Here is a 14,899-nt window from a genome sequence, read left to right on the forward strand (position 1 = left end):
AAAAATTGTAGAACTGCACCAGGCTGGGAAGACTGAATCTGCAATAGGTAAAACACTTGGTGTAATGAAATCAACTGTGGGAGCAATTATTAGAAAATGGAACACATACAAGACCACTGATAATCTCCCTCGATCTGGGGCTCCATGCAAGATCTCACCCCGTGGCGTCAAAATGATAACAAGAACGGTGAGCAAAAATCCCAGAACCACACGGGGGGGACCTAGTGAATGACCTACAGAGAGCTGGGACCACAGTAACAAAGGCTACTAACTGTTGCTGGTATTTTGGCCCTTTCCTCCATGTAGATGTCCTCTAGAGCAGTGATGTTTTGGGGCTGTTGTTGGGCAACACGGACTTTCAACTCCCTCCTCACCACGTGGCGTCAAAATGATAACAAAAATGGTGAGCAAAAATCCCAGAACCACCCGGGCTTGGGGCCTAGAGAATGACTTTCAGAGAGACAGTAACAAAGGCTACTATCAGTAACACAATGCGCCGCCAGGGACTCAAATCCTGCACTGCCAGACGTGTCCACCTGCTGAAGCCAGTACACGTCCAGGACCGTCTGCGGTTTGCTAGAGAGCATATGGATGATCCAGAAGAGGACTGAGAGAATGTATTATGGTCAGATGAAACCAAAATAGAACTTTTTGGTAGAAACACAGGTTCTCGTGTTTGGAGAAGAAAGAATACTGAATTTCATCCGAAGAACACCATACCCACTGTGAAGCACGGAGGTGGAAACATCATACTTTGGGGCTGTTTTTCTGCAAAGGGACCAGGACGACTGATCTGTATAAAGGAAAGAATGAATGGGGCCGTATCGATACATTTTAAGTAGGGCTGTCAAAATTATCGCGTTAACGGGCGTTAATTAATTTTTTAAATTAATCACGTTAAAATATTTGACGCAATTAACGCAGATGTCCCGCTCAGACAGATTTAAATGACTGTACAGTGAAAAGCTCACTTGTTGTTATGGAGTTTTGCCGCCCTCTGATGGCGCTTGGGTGAATGACCATCTCGCATATTGCCTCAAACAGATTACAATGAGGCCGTTTGTGGACATTAAGAGTGAAGAAAATGCCACCGATCGCTTGGGGGCAGCGCCGTTCCATACTCATGTTATTTCTTCTCAACGTGGGAGAATTAGTAGTTGAGAGACGTTTAAGCTGTATTCACAATGCAATGCAAATTGCTATTTGTGCTCCACACATATTTCGGTAAGTTTTCTTTCTTTTAGTGGCAATTATGTGTCTCTTGCTGTATTTTGGGTAAGATATGTACAAATATTTGTTATACAGTAAAGGCGAGTGGACACAGGCGTTCTTTGGACCGCACCGTTTATTGGCAACTCCTTCACAACAAACATACAGTGGGGAGAACAAGTATTTGACACACTGTCAATGGGAAAACTCATTGGCAGTGTATCAAATACTTGCACTCCCCAATGTAAGTATCGTTTAGTGAAAGCACAAAAAAAATAATATTCCTATCTCTCCAAAAAAAAAAAAAAAGTTCACAAAAAGAAAAGCACTTCAGTCTATAGTAATGAGGCCCTATTCTTAAACAACAATGCAAAATGAACTGGCATTCCATATCAAAATAGCTATGCAAAATACACGTAAAACTTTGGTCACTCTATTTTTATTATTGTTATTTTTATTCTTCTTATTATATTAACTCTACTTTTGATTGAAAATTTTATTAAAACGAAAACATGAAGAGGGGTTTTAATATAAAATTACTATAACTTGTAACTATAACATTTATCGTTTAAGAACTACAAGTCTTTCTATCCGTGGATCACTTTAACAGAAAGAATGTTTATGCCATTTGTGGATTTATTGTTACAATAAACAAATACAGTACTGATGTACAGTATGTTGTATATATATATCCGTCGTGTGTCTTATCTTTCCATTCCAACAATAATTTACAGAAAAATATGGCATATTTTATAGATGGTTTGAATTGCGATTAATTGCGATTAATTACGATTAATTAATTTTTAAGCTGTAATCAACTCGATTAAAAATTTTAATCGTTTGACAGCCCTAATTTTAAGTGAAAATCTCCTTCTGTCAGCAAGGGCATTGAAGATGAGACGTGGCTGGGTCTTTCAGCATGACAATGATCCCAAACACACAGCCAGGGCAACAATAGAGTGGCTTCGTAAGAAGCATTTCAAGGTCCTGAAGTGGCCTAGCCAGTCTCCAGATCTCAACCCCATAGAAAATCTGTGGAGGGAGTTGAAAGTCCGTGTTGCCCAACGACAGCCCCAAAACATCACTGCTCTAGAGGACATCTGCATGGAGGAATGGGCCAAAATACCAGCAACAGTGTGTGAAAAGCTTGTGATGAGTTACAGAAAATGTTTGGCCTCTGTTATTGCCAACGAAGGGTCCATAACAAAGTATTGAGATGAACTTTAGGCATTGACCAAATACTTATTTTCCATCGTGATTTGCAAATATATTCTTTAAAAATCAAACAATGTGATTTTCTGAGGTTTTTTTCCATATTCTGTCTCTCATGGTTGAGGTTTGTCGATAGGCCTCTCTAATCTTTCAAGTAGGAGTCCTTGCACAATTGGTGGTTGACTAAATACTTTTTTGCCTCACTGTATCTATTAAAAAAAAGGGATTTTTGCATGCATTTTCGGATTAAATATGGAACAAAACTAAAATCTACAGCAGGTTCTGCAACAAACCTCGGCGGCACTGCTCATGCTGTCTTGGCCCTCGCCGGCTCGCACCAGCAGCAAATAGCGGTGCTGGTCGCTCTCGTAGTCGATGGGCCGGGTCAGGCTGATTTGGCCGTCTTCGGGCGAGATGGAGAACAGACTGCTGGGATTGATCAGAAGGCTGTAGCCGATCGGCTTCTTCTGGAAGGAGACTGCCGTGGTCGCCAGGAAGCTGGAGAGACAGGCGGAAGGAGTTCAGCGGAAACTGTGAATCTAAATGAGTTTATCGCTAGTGGACGTCCAATCATTTTTAAATGGGAGGAAGGTTAGCATGAGTCATGAAACTGGACAAAATAGCCCGTAAATCTGACGACAATATCGGAAATAACAGTGGTGTGTGCATGTGCAATTGAACGTGTCGTGAAAAAGGAACCCAAACCATCCATACATCCATATCTAATATAATCTAATCTAATCTCAAAAACAAAGATTATTATATTATTATATTGAAATTCGTCTTTTCCTTGTACTGTGTTGTTTTAATTAGCATATTCAGTCTGTTTATCGATCTGTCAATCCATCTGTCATCTATCCATAATTTAATGTTATCTAATCGAATATAGTCTCATCTAAACCCAAATTGGAACCTGTCACCTTGTTTTAAAACCGGTATTTGATACCTTAAATCCATCTATCCATATTTTATCGAATTGAATCTAATCTAAAATCTAAATCAAACTCAAATAGGAAGCTGTCACTTTGTCTTAAAACCGGAATTTGATACTCTAAATCGATCCATCCATCCATCCACCCACCCATCCATTCAGCTATTAATATATAATCTAATCTAACAGTGGTGTGTGCATGTGCAATTGAACGTCTCGTCAAAAAGGAACCCGATCCATCCATATCTAATCTAATCTAATCTAATATAACCTAAACCCAAATTGGAACCTGTCACCTTGTTTTACAACTGGAATTTGAGACTTTAAATCCATCTATCCATATCTAATCTAATCTAGTGTAATCAAATAAAATCTAATCTAATCTAATCTAATCTAATCTAATGAAAACCCAAGTAGGAGCCCGTCACTTTGTCTTAAAACCGAAATTTGATACCCTATATCCATCCATCCATCCATCCATCCATCCATCCATCCATCCATCCATCCATCCATCCATCCATCCATCCATCCATCCATCCATCCATCCATCCATCCATCCATCCATCCATCCATCCATCCATCCATCCATCCATCCATCCATCTGTCCAACAAGTAAATTTAATCTAATTTAATCAAAAATCTATATCAAACCCTTCACTTTGTCCTAAAACCGAAATTTGATAGTCTAAATCCATCCATCAATATATAGTGTAATCTAATCTAATCTAATCTAATCTAATCTAATCTAATCTAATCTAATCTAATCTAATCTAATATAACCTAAAACCAAATTGTAACCTGTCACCTTGCTTTACAACCAGAATTTGATACCTTAAATCCATCGATCCATATATTATTGAATCTATTCTGACCTAATCTAAAATCTGAATCAAACCCAAATAGGAACCCGTCACTTTGTTTTAAAACCTGAATTTGATACCCTAAATTCATTCATCCATCCAAAATGTAATGAAATCTAAAATCTAAATCAAACCCAAATAGGAACCCGTCACTTTGTTTTAACCTTGTTATACAACCGGAATTTGATACTCTAAATCCATCCATCCATTCATCCACAATGTAATCTAATGCAATCTAATGTAATACATAATATAACCTAAACCCAAATTGGAACCCGTCACCTTGTTTTACAACCGCAATTTGATACCTTAAATCCATCGATTCATATATTATCGAATCTAATCTAATCAAATCTAATTTCATCTAATCTAATCCAATTTAAATCAAACCCAAAAAAGGAACCCGTCATTTTGTTTTAAAACCGGAATTTAATGCCCTAAATCCATACATCTAATCTAATCTAATCTAATATCTAAATCAAACCCAAATAGGAACCTGTCACTTTGTCTTAAAACCGGAATTTGATATCCTAAACCCATCCATTACATCCATCCATCCATCCATCCATCCATCCATCCATCCATCCATCCATCCATCCATCCATCCATCCATCCATCCATCCATCCATCCATCCATCTAACCTAACCTAACCTAACCTAACCTAACCTAACCTAACCTAACCTAACCTAACCTAACCTAACCTAACCTAACCTAACCTAACCTAACCTAACCTAACCTAACCTAATACCTAAATCAAACCCAAATAGGAACCCGTCACTTTGTCTTAATACCGGAATTTGATACCGTAAATCCATCCATCCATCCATCCATCCATCCATCCATCCATCCATCCATCCATCCATCCATCCATCCATCCATCCATCCATAATATAACCTAATCTAATCTATTCTAATCTAATCTAATACCCAAATCAAACCCAAATAGGAACCCGTCACTTTGTCTTAAAACTGGAATTTGATACCGTAAATCCATCCATCCATCCATCCATCCATCCATCCATCCATCCATCCATCCATCCATCCATCCATCCATCCATCCATCCATCCATCCATCATCTAACCTTACCTAATCTAATACCTAAATCAAACCCAAATAGGAACCTGTCACTTTGTCTTAAAACCGGAATTTGATATCCTAAACCCATCCATCCATCCATCCATCCATCCATCCATCCATCCATCCATACATACATCCATACATAATGTTATCTAATCTAATCAAAATCCAAATAGGAACCCTACACTTTGTTTTAAAACCAGAATTTGATACCCTAAACCCATCCATCCATCCATCCATCCATCCATCCATCCATCCATCCATCCATCCATCCATCCATCCATCCATCCATCCATCCATCCATCCATCCATCCATCATAATCTAATCTAATCTACCTCAAATTGGAACCGATCACCTTGTTTTAAAAACAGAGTTTGATACCCTAAAATCCATCCGTCCGTCCGTCCGTCCGTCCGTCCGTCCATCCGTCCATCCATCCATCCATCCATCCATAATGTAATCTAATCTAATCAAAATCCAAATAGGAACCCGACACTTTGTCTTAAAACCAGAATTTGATACCCTAAACCCATCCATCCATCCATCCATCCATCCATCCATCCATCCATCCATCCATCCATCCATCCATCCATCCATCCATCCATCCATCCATCCATCCATCCATCCATCCATCCATCCATCCATCCATCCATCCATCCATCCATCCATCCATCCATCCATAATGTAATCTAATCTAATCAAAATCCAAATAGGAACCTGACACTTTGTCTTAAAACCAGAATTTGATACCCTAAACTCATCCACCCATCCACCCATACTAATTTAATCCAAATCTAAATCTATTCTAATATAATCTAATCTAATTTTACCTCAAATTAGAACCGATCACCTTGTTTTAAAACAGAGTTTGATACCCTAAAATCCATCTATCCATCCTTAAATGAATAAAATCTAATGGAATTTAATATAAACCAAAATTGGAACCTGTCACTTTGTGTTAAAACCGGGATTTGATTCCACCCTGGGCCTCAAGGGTCAGTTTGCTGGCTTAAAGGGAGCGTGGTTGTGAGAGGGGAGGGTCAAACAGGAAGGTAAAATGAGGCGTTGAGCTGGAATATAGTGTTTAAGTGTTCAAATATCTCTAGTCACATACCGAGGGGTCTGTATAAGTGTGGAGGGGAACGCAAATAATTATCCACTAAGACTCCCACCCGCCGGACGTTCACCTCAGTGGGCCCGTTTATACTAATCGCACCCGGGCCCTGTTCACATTTGTTCCACCACTGAATAGACCGTCTATCGCCATCGGTGGCACGGAATGAGTTCATTTGAAACACTAACGATAATGAAATCTATCCAAGGATGCTGGCTAAACTCCAGAAAAGCGTGCTTGCGCTAGCACGCACGCGCTAATAAACAATGATCTAACACACCATAAAAGGGCGTCCCGCCTTTGTCGTTCAACCTTTTGTTTGCCGGGCCCGTAAATCAATAGCGCCGATGCCGTAATGACTTTTGTGGCGCTTGTTAAATGTGTTGAAGGCCACGGCCGGCTTTGCTGCGGTGTGGTAGCGCCGTTGTTGTCGCTCCAGGCGGACCGGATAAAAGAGACCTTTATTGGAAAGTTTGCCGTCCGACTTTACGTTCGTAAAAGCCGCCTGCCGCACAATGCGTGAGACAGTCGATACGCGCACTAAAGTGTTGATGCGGGAGGAAACCATTGGTTAGCATGAATGATACATTGTTGTCAATGTTCCACTGTTGTCATAACTTGAAAGCTTGAGCATGTTTTCTAGCCATACCTGTAAAAAAATGTCCCTGTGTTTTCAAGTCCGAAAAGAAACTGAATGAAATCATATATTTAAATCCCTAAATGGATTAGATGTCAATTGCCGTCAATACAGGGAGTCCTCGACTTATGACGTTTCAATTTTCAATTGAATGCACTGTAATGGTAAGTAAATGGTCAAAAATCAGAACTGCGCATGTTTTTCTTCCATTGAAAATGAATAGAACATTTGGACGTGCATGGTCTGTAAAAAATACCACATGCCAAAAGAAGTTTTGCCATATGCAAAAAAAAAAACAAAAAGCTGTCATATGCCAAAAGCTGTTTTGCAATTTACAAAAAAAAAAAAAAAAAAAAAAAGGGGTCATTTGCCAAAAATAATGCCATATACCACTTTTTGTTGTCGGCCCTGCTGAACTTTTGTCACTAGCACCAACTAAGCCATTTTGCCATTTACGAAAAAAACATGACATATGCCAAAAGCCATTTTGCCATATGCCAAAGATAATGCCATATGCCAAAAGCCATTTAGCCATATGCCAAATACCGCTTTTCATTCTCGTTCCTGCTGAAATATTGTCAATGACTATGTCCATGTTTTGCAAAAAATCCTGTCATTTACAATAAAAATGCCATATACCAAAAGCCATTTTGCCATTCACAAAAACCTGCCGTGTGCCAAAAAAATACCAGATGCCAAAAGACATTTTGCCATATGCCGAATACCACTTTTCATTCTTGGCCCTGCTGAAATACTGTCAGTGACTATGTCCACATTTTGCAATTAAAAAAAAAATGCCATACACCAAAAGGCATTTTTGCCATTCACAAAATCACCTGCCATATGCCAAAAGCCATTTTGCCATAAACCAAAACAAATGCCACGTGCCAAAAATAATGCCGTATGCCAAAAGCCATTTTGCCATATGCCAAATACCACTTTTTGTTGTTGGCCCTGCTGAACTTCTGTCACTAACACTAACTAAGCCGTTTTGCCATTTACGAAAAAACATGACATATGCCAAAAGCCATTTTGCCATATGCCAAAAAAATGCAATATGCCAAAAATAATGCCATATGCCAAAAGCCATTTAGCCATATGCCAAATACCACTTTTCATTCTCAGCCCTGCTGAAATATTGTCAATAACTATGTCCATGTTTTGCAAAAAATCATGTCATTTACAAAAAAAATGCATATACCAAAAGCCATTTCGCCATTCACAAAAAAAACCTGCTGTATTCCAAAAAAAATGCCACATGACGAAAATAATGCCAAATGCCAAAAGACATTTTGCCATATGCCGAATACCACTTTTCATTCTTGGCCCTGCTGAAATACTGTCAATGACTATGTCCACATTTTGCAATTAAAAAAAATGCCATATACCAAACGCCATTTAGCCATTCACAAAATAAACTGCCATATGCCAAAAGCCACTTTGCCATATGCCAAAAAAAATGTCATATGCCAAAGATAATGCTGTATGCCAAAAGCCATTTTTCCATTTGCCAAATACCACTTTTCATCTTTGGCCTTATGACTATGTCTATATTTTATTTAAAAAAAAAAAAAAAAAACCTGCCTGTTATTTTGCCATCCCACATGCCAAAAATAATGCCAAAAGCCATTTTGCCATATGCCGAACACCACTTTTCATTGTCGGCCCTGCTGAAATTTTGTCAATAACTATGTTCATTTTTTGTCATATGCCCCCCCCAAAAACTGCCGTTTACAAAAATAAATACCATATACCAAAAGCCATTTTGCCATTTACCAAAAAAAGAAAAAAAAAAAAAAACTGCCATATGCCAAAAACAAATTTGCCAAAAGCCAATTTGCCTGATGCCAAAAGCCATTTTTCCACATGCCAAAAGCCAATTTGCCATTTGCCAAAAAACTGTCACCAAAACTGCCAATTTGCCATACAGGTAGTCCACGGTTAACAAAGTACCCGACTTACGTGATTTTGACTTTACAAACGCCTGCGTCTCCAAATGTCTCATCTGCCATTTTGTCGCCATTTTTAAATTTATTTTATTAATATGAGGTATAATGCATGTTATTGAATAGCTGTTTTGAGATTTAGGGGGCATTTAGAGGTACTTAAAGGGTTAATTCAGACTAAATTCAAGTTACATCGCTAGCGTAGGAATGAAACTCCTTTGTAACGAGTGGACTACCTGTATGCCAAAAAAAAAAAAAAAAAAACTACAAAAATAAAACTGGCACATGCCAGAAAAATGCCATATACCATAAGGAATGCCATATGCCAAATACCGTTCTTTGTTGTCCCCCTTGCTGAAATTTTGTCACTAACTCTGTGCCCATATTTTGCCATAGTAAAAAAAAAAAAAAAAAGCCTTTTACACCCCACAAATTGCCATATGCCAAAAACAAATTTGCCAAAAGCCAATTTGCCTGATGCCAAAAGCCATTTTTCCACATGCCAAAAGCCAATTTGCCAAAAAACTGTCACCAAAACTGCCAATTTGCCATACAGGTAGTCCATGGTTAACAAAGTACCCGACTTACGTGATTTTGACTTTACAAACGCCTGCGTCTCCAAACGTCTCATCTGCCATTTTGTCGCCATTTTTTACTTTATTTTATTAATATGAGGTATACATAATGCATGTTATTGAAAAGCTGTTTTGAGATTTAGGGGGCAGTTCGAGGTACTTAAAGGGTTAATTCCGACTAAATTCGAGTTACATCGCCAGCGTAGGAATGGAACTCCTTTGTAACCAGGGGTCTACCTGTATGCCAAAAAAACCCCTACAAAAACAAAACTGGCACATGCCAAAAAAATGCCATAGGCCATAAGTAATGCCATATGCCAAATACCGTTTTTTGTTGTCACCCTTGCTGAAATTTTGTCACTAACTCTATGTCCATATTTTGCCATATTAAAAAAAACAACAACTGCCTTTTACACTCCACCAATTGCCAAATGCCAAATGCCATTTTGCAACGGTCTGCCATTTTGTCTCTCGCAGTTTTTTTTTTGTTTTAGTTACGTTACAGTGTTTCGTCCGCCCTTTGTGTCGCAAATTTTTACTTTATAATATTAATATGGCATACATGTTTTTGGATAGTTATTTTGAGATTTAGGGGTCATTTAGGGGTACTTAAAGGGTTAATTCCAGGTTACATCGCCAGCGTAAGAACGGAACTCATTATAAAGAATTATAAACACAATTATAAACCTCTTTTTTTTTAAACAAGTGTTTGCCATATAGTGTTACGTTACAAGCAAAAAATTAACGGTTTTGCCGACACAACGAACCAAAATTAAACCCAAGTTTTTGTTATGTTTTGCTACGACAACAAAAGTATATGACTTGTGACTACCAGTTAGCAAGTGGTAAGGTTCATCTTTCCCAGAGAATGTGAAGGCAGCATTATATTGGTGTTAGTGATTGGCATGACTTGACACAGTTGGATGCGCGGCGGTACTTACGGCTGCCCCTCGGGCGTATTCTCCGGTATGGCAATGGTGTAGGAGGCGTTGGTGAACTGGGGCGGCCTGGCGCCGGCGACCACCGATACCACGGCCGGAACGCTGCGGCTCCCCAGGCGGTCGGCGGCCACCACGGTCAGCAGGTACTCGCGGTCACGCTGCAGAGGAAGCCCGGTGGTCCGCACGTGACCGTTCTTCCGGTCTACTTCGAATCGACCGTCCCCTCCTGGAGAGAGAAAGGATGGTCTGTATTCTTACTCCTGTGAGGGCGTAATGTTTTTTCGGTGTACAATTCCTTTAAGCCTTGTGGGGCCCATTCATTTCCACACACATACAGTGGGACAAATAAGTATTTAGTCAACCACTAATTGTGCAAGTTCTCCCACTTGAAAATATTAGAGAGGCCTGTAATTGTCAACATGGTTAAATCTCAACCATGAGAGACAGAATGTGGGGAAAAAAACTGAAAATCACATAGTTTGATTTTTTAAAATAATTTATTTGCAAATCATGGTGGAAAATAAGTATTTGGTCAATACAAAAAGTTCATCTCAATTCTTTGTGATGTACCCTTTGTTGGCAATAACAAAGGCCAAACGTTTTTTGTAACTCTTCACAAGCTTTTTACACACTGTTGTTGGTATTTTGGCCCATTCCTCCATGCAGATCTCCTCTAGAGCAGTAATGTTTTGGGACTGTCGTTGGGTAACACGGACTATAAACTCCCTCCGCAGATTTTCTATGGGGTTGAGATCTGGAGACTGGCTAGGCCACTCCAGGACCTTGAAATGCTTCTTACGAAGCAACTCCTTTGTTGCCCTGGCTGTGTGTTTTGGATCATTGTCATGCTGAAAGACCCAGCCACGTCTCATCTTCAATGCCCTTGCTGATGGAAGGAGGTTTTCACTCAAAAACTCTCGATACATGGCCCCATTCATTCTTTCCTTTACATGGATCAGTCGTCCTGGTCCCTTTGCAGAAAAACAGCCCCAAAGCATGATGTTTCCACCCCTATGCTTCACAGTGGGTATGGTGCAATTCAGTATTCTTTCTTCTCCAAGCACGAGAACCTGTGTTTCTACCAAAATGTTCTATTTTGGTTTCATCTGACCATAAAACATTCTCCCAGTCCTCTTCTGGATCATCCAAATGCTCTCTAGTGAACCGCAGAGGAACCTGGAAGTGTACTTTCTTCAGCAAGGGGACACATCTGGCAGTGCAGGATTTGAGTCCCTGGCGGTGCATTGTGTTACTGATAGTAGCCTTTGTTACTGTGGTCCCAACTCTCTGTAGGTCATTCACTAGGTCCCCCTGTGTGGTTCTGGGATTTTTGCACACCGTTCTTGTTATCATATTGACGCCAGGCGGTGAGGAGGGAGTTGAAAGTCCGTGTTGCCCAACGACAGCCCCAAAACATCACTGCTCTAGAGGAGATCTGCATGGAGGAATGGGCCAAAATACCAGCAACAGTGTGTGAAAAGCTTGTGAAGAGTTACAGAAAACGTTTGGCATCTGTTATTGCCAACAAAGCGTACATAACAAAGTATTGAGATGAACTTTTGGTATAGACCAAATACTTATTTTCCACCATGATTTACAAATAAATTCTTTAAAAATCAAACAATTTGATTTTCTGTTTTTTTCCCCACATTCTGTCTCTCATGGTTGAGGTTTACCCATGTTGACAATTACAGGCCTCTCTAATATTTTCAAGTGGGAGAACTTGCACAATTAGTGGTTGTCTAAATACTTATTTGCCCCACTGTACGTTTATCATCTTCAGGTACACATTCACGTAGGTACAAAAACAAATAGGGTACAGGTTGCGCTCCTCCTCAGAGACATTTTCATCCATTCATCCTTTATCTACCACTTAATCTTGGGACAGGTTTCGAAAGCAGCAGCTTTAGCAGGCAAGTCCAGACTACCTTTTCCCTAGCCACTTCAACCAGCTCCACCGAAGGGATCCCAAGGCTTTCCCTGGCCAGACATAGTCTCTCCAGCATGTCCTGAGTTCTACCCAAGGCCTCCCGCTGGTTGGACATGCCCGGAACACCTCTCCAGGGAGGCATCCAAACCAGATGCCTCAGCCACCTCAACTGGCTTTTCTCAACGCGGAGGGTAAGCGGTTCGACAGTCCCTCCTGGATGACCGAGCTTCTCAGATTCAGAGATTTATTTGTCATTGACACCAGCTCTTACAAGATGACTACAGATGCAGCGAAATTCCGTTTGATGAGTGAGCATCGGGCCGCTGCAAATATTGTTCCGCGCTCTCACTTCTCTCTCTTCTTCAAAAATTACAGCGCAAATTACAAGTAAACACACATATATCATACAACATAGCATGGGTATGACACGACGCACAGGACACGTGCAGGGATTTATTTGTACGAAAAAAAAGAGAACTACCAGTCATGGCTGGTGGAAGGGGAGGGATCAGTGATAGTAAGAAAAAGGCGGTGGCGGACTGAAGGGGGGGGGGGTTGTGTGTGAGCGTGTGTATGCGCCGGTGTATCAGTATCTGTACATGTCTGTAAACAAAATAAGAGTCGCAGGGCCCTGTGACCCGCCGTGGAAAGAGATCAAGGGCAAGAGATAGGGCCATCTCCAGCAGAATGGAGTGGTGGGGTGTGTTCGGGAATGGAATGGAAAATTAAAATCAAATCGTCTGGGCATGACGGCTCTCCTGGTGCACCGTATCTTGTTGAAAAAAATCTTGTCAATTGCGCTAAGAGACCAACTAATCAGATCAATTTTCGTTTCGTTTCGTATGAGAGACCAGCACAGTTGATCCACAGAGGAAATACAAAAAAAGCAGACAGACTAGACCAGGGGTGTGCAAAGGGGGCCAGATTTGGTGTGGTAAAAATGTGGGGGCCGACCATGGCTGACGTCCACTACGTAGAACAATATATTTTAGCGAGCCATTCTGTTTGTCACATTTCCTTTCATTTATTTATTTATTTTTAATAATTTCAACAATCTCACAACTAGCCTTTGTGGCGTTCTCTTTCGACTCTCGGGCTCTTGCGAAATACTGCTGCTGTGAAATTATACTAGCTTAAAGTTGCTTCAATTTCTCGCTGCGTATCTTCCTGTAATCTTGTCGTACATGTCAGCGTGTCTTGTTTGGTAATATTGCCTCACATTGAACTCTTTAAAAACAGCGACTGTCTCTATGCAAATGAGGCAGACACAGTTTTTGCGGATTTTAGTGAAGAAATAGTCTGATTTCCACCTATCCTTGAAGCATCGGCTAACACAGTCAACTTTCTCTTTTTTGATGATTATTGGCAGAAAACACAGACAAGACTGAAAAAGCAGTTTCTGCTGTTGCACTCCTCTTTAAAAGAAACTTCTGTATTTTAAGCCAAAAGAACTGTTGTGCTTGATAGAACATTACGTCTATATGCTGCCATAGCAGATTCATGGCACATTAAACCCCTGAACTATTTTTAATTTGTCCGTTTACAGACGTCGCGCAACCGCTTTTGTTTCAGCCCATCCATAAAACATACGTAATTAATAATATTTATTATTCAAAACGTCTGTCATTTTTAGCTTAGAATCATTGATTGATGTCTAATATTTCGTTTAAAAAAAAAAACGACTTAAAAAATTATTCACTCGCATATTTCACATTTATAAACAAATTACATCACAATGAAAAAAATGGTGTCTGTAAAAAAGTCACGGATATCTACCTCAAAATTATCGCTTAATTGTATTTTTTTTGTTACTATCGCATTTTCTCCGATATGTTAGATGATAAATAATCGATCCAAACAAAGAAAAATTGAAAAACAGGGTTATTTAAAAGGGTAAATATATGAAAAACAACATCTACAGCACTCCTTGATGTCTGCGATTTCTGCATCGCGACCCTTGTTATATTACCATGTTTCACCCATAAAATCCCCCCCAAATCCAGCTGCGGCCATTCACAGCTGTGTCTTGACACTCCGTGATACATGCTACATGGAGTTTTTGGATTGAAGCAAGGTAAGTACGCGATAATATCTCATTAAATTCGTGGCGTCTTTAATTCTGCTCTCACATGCTCTCACCTCCAGGTTTTGCTGTTAAAATTTTGTATTTATTCTTTTTAAATGCCCTCCTGTTCAAAATTTTTCATTCCCAGAAAATCGAGATTTTAAGCTTTTCAATGATGTATCACACATGCATATCGGACAATTTTGAAAGTTGGCCAATATGGGGGTCTCAGAGTGGAACTTCAAGTAACCTGAGTGTTTTCCGCCTATTGCCATTTTAGAAAATTGGAAGTAAAGGGTCACAAGGGGTAATGTTGCTTAGAGTGCTACTGCCTTTTAGTGGGTAAATGAGGAGCAGCATTTAATGTGTAAGCTACTTCATATGTTTGTAGCGGTACTG

At 39.9% G+C, this 14,899-nt stretch overlaps 1 protein-coding gene across 1 annotated transcript in view; it reads right to left on the reverse strand.

Moving 5' to 3' along the window:
- si:ch211-186j3.6 (neural-cadherin) overlaps window positions 1-14,899 on the reverse strand; it is a 689,510-nt gene that overhangs the window by 474,244 nt on the left and 200,367 nt on the right. The window contains exons 3-4 of the mRNA XM_057844439.1: window positions 10,506-10,731; window positions 2,715-2,919 (exon numbers count right to left, since the gene is read on the reverse strand). Coding sequence (XP_057700422.1) covers window positions 2,715-2,919; window positions 10,506-10,731 — 431 coding nt within the window. The remainder of the gene's footprint in view (window positions 1-2,714; window positions 2,920-10,505; window positions 10,732-14,899) is intronic.

Source organism: Corythoichthys intestinalis, chromosome 1, assembly GCF_030265065.1.
Source record: "Corythoichthys intestinalis isolate RoL2023-P3 chromosome 1, ASM3026506v1, whole genome shotgun sequence".
Taxonomy (NCBI): domain Eukaryota; kingdom Metazoa; phylum Chordata; class Actinopteri; order Syngnathiformes; family Syngnathidae; genus Corythoichthys; species Corythoichthys intestinalis.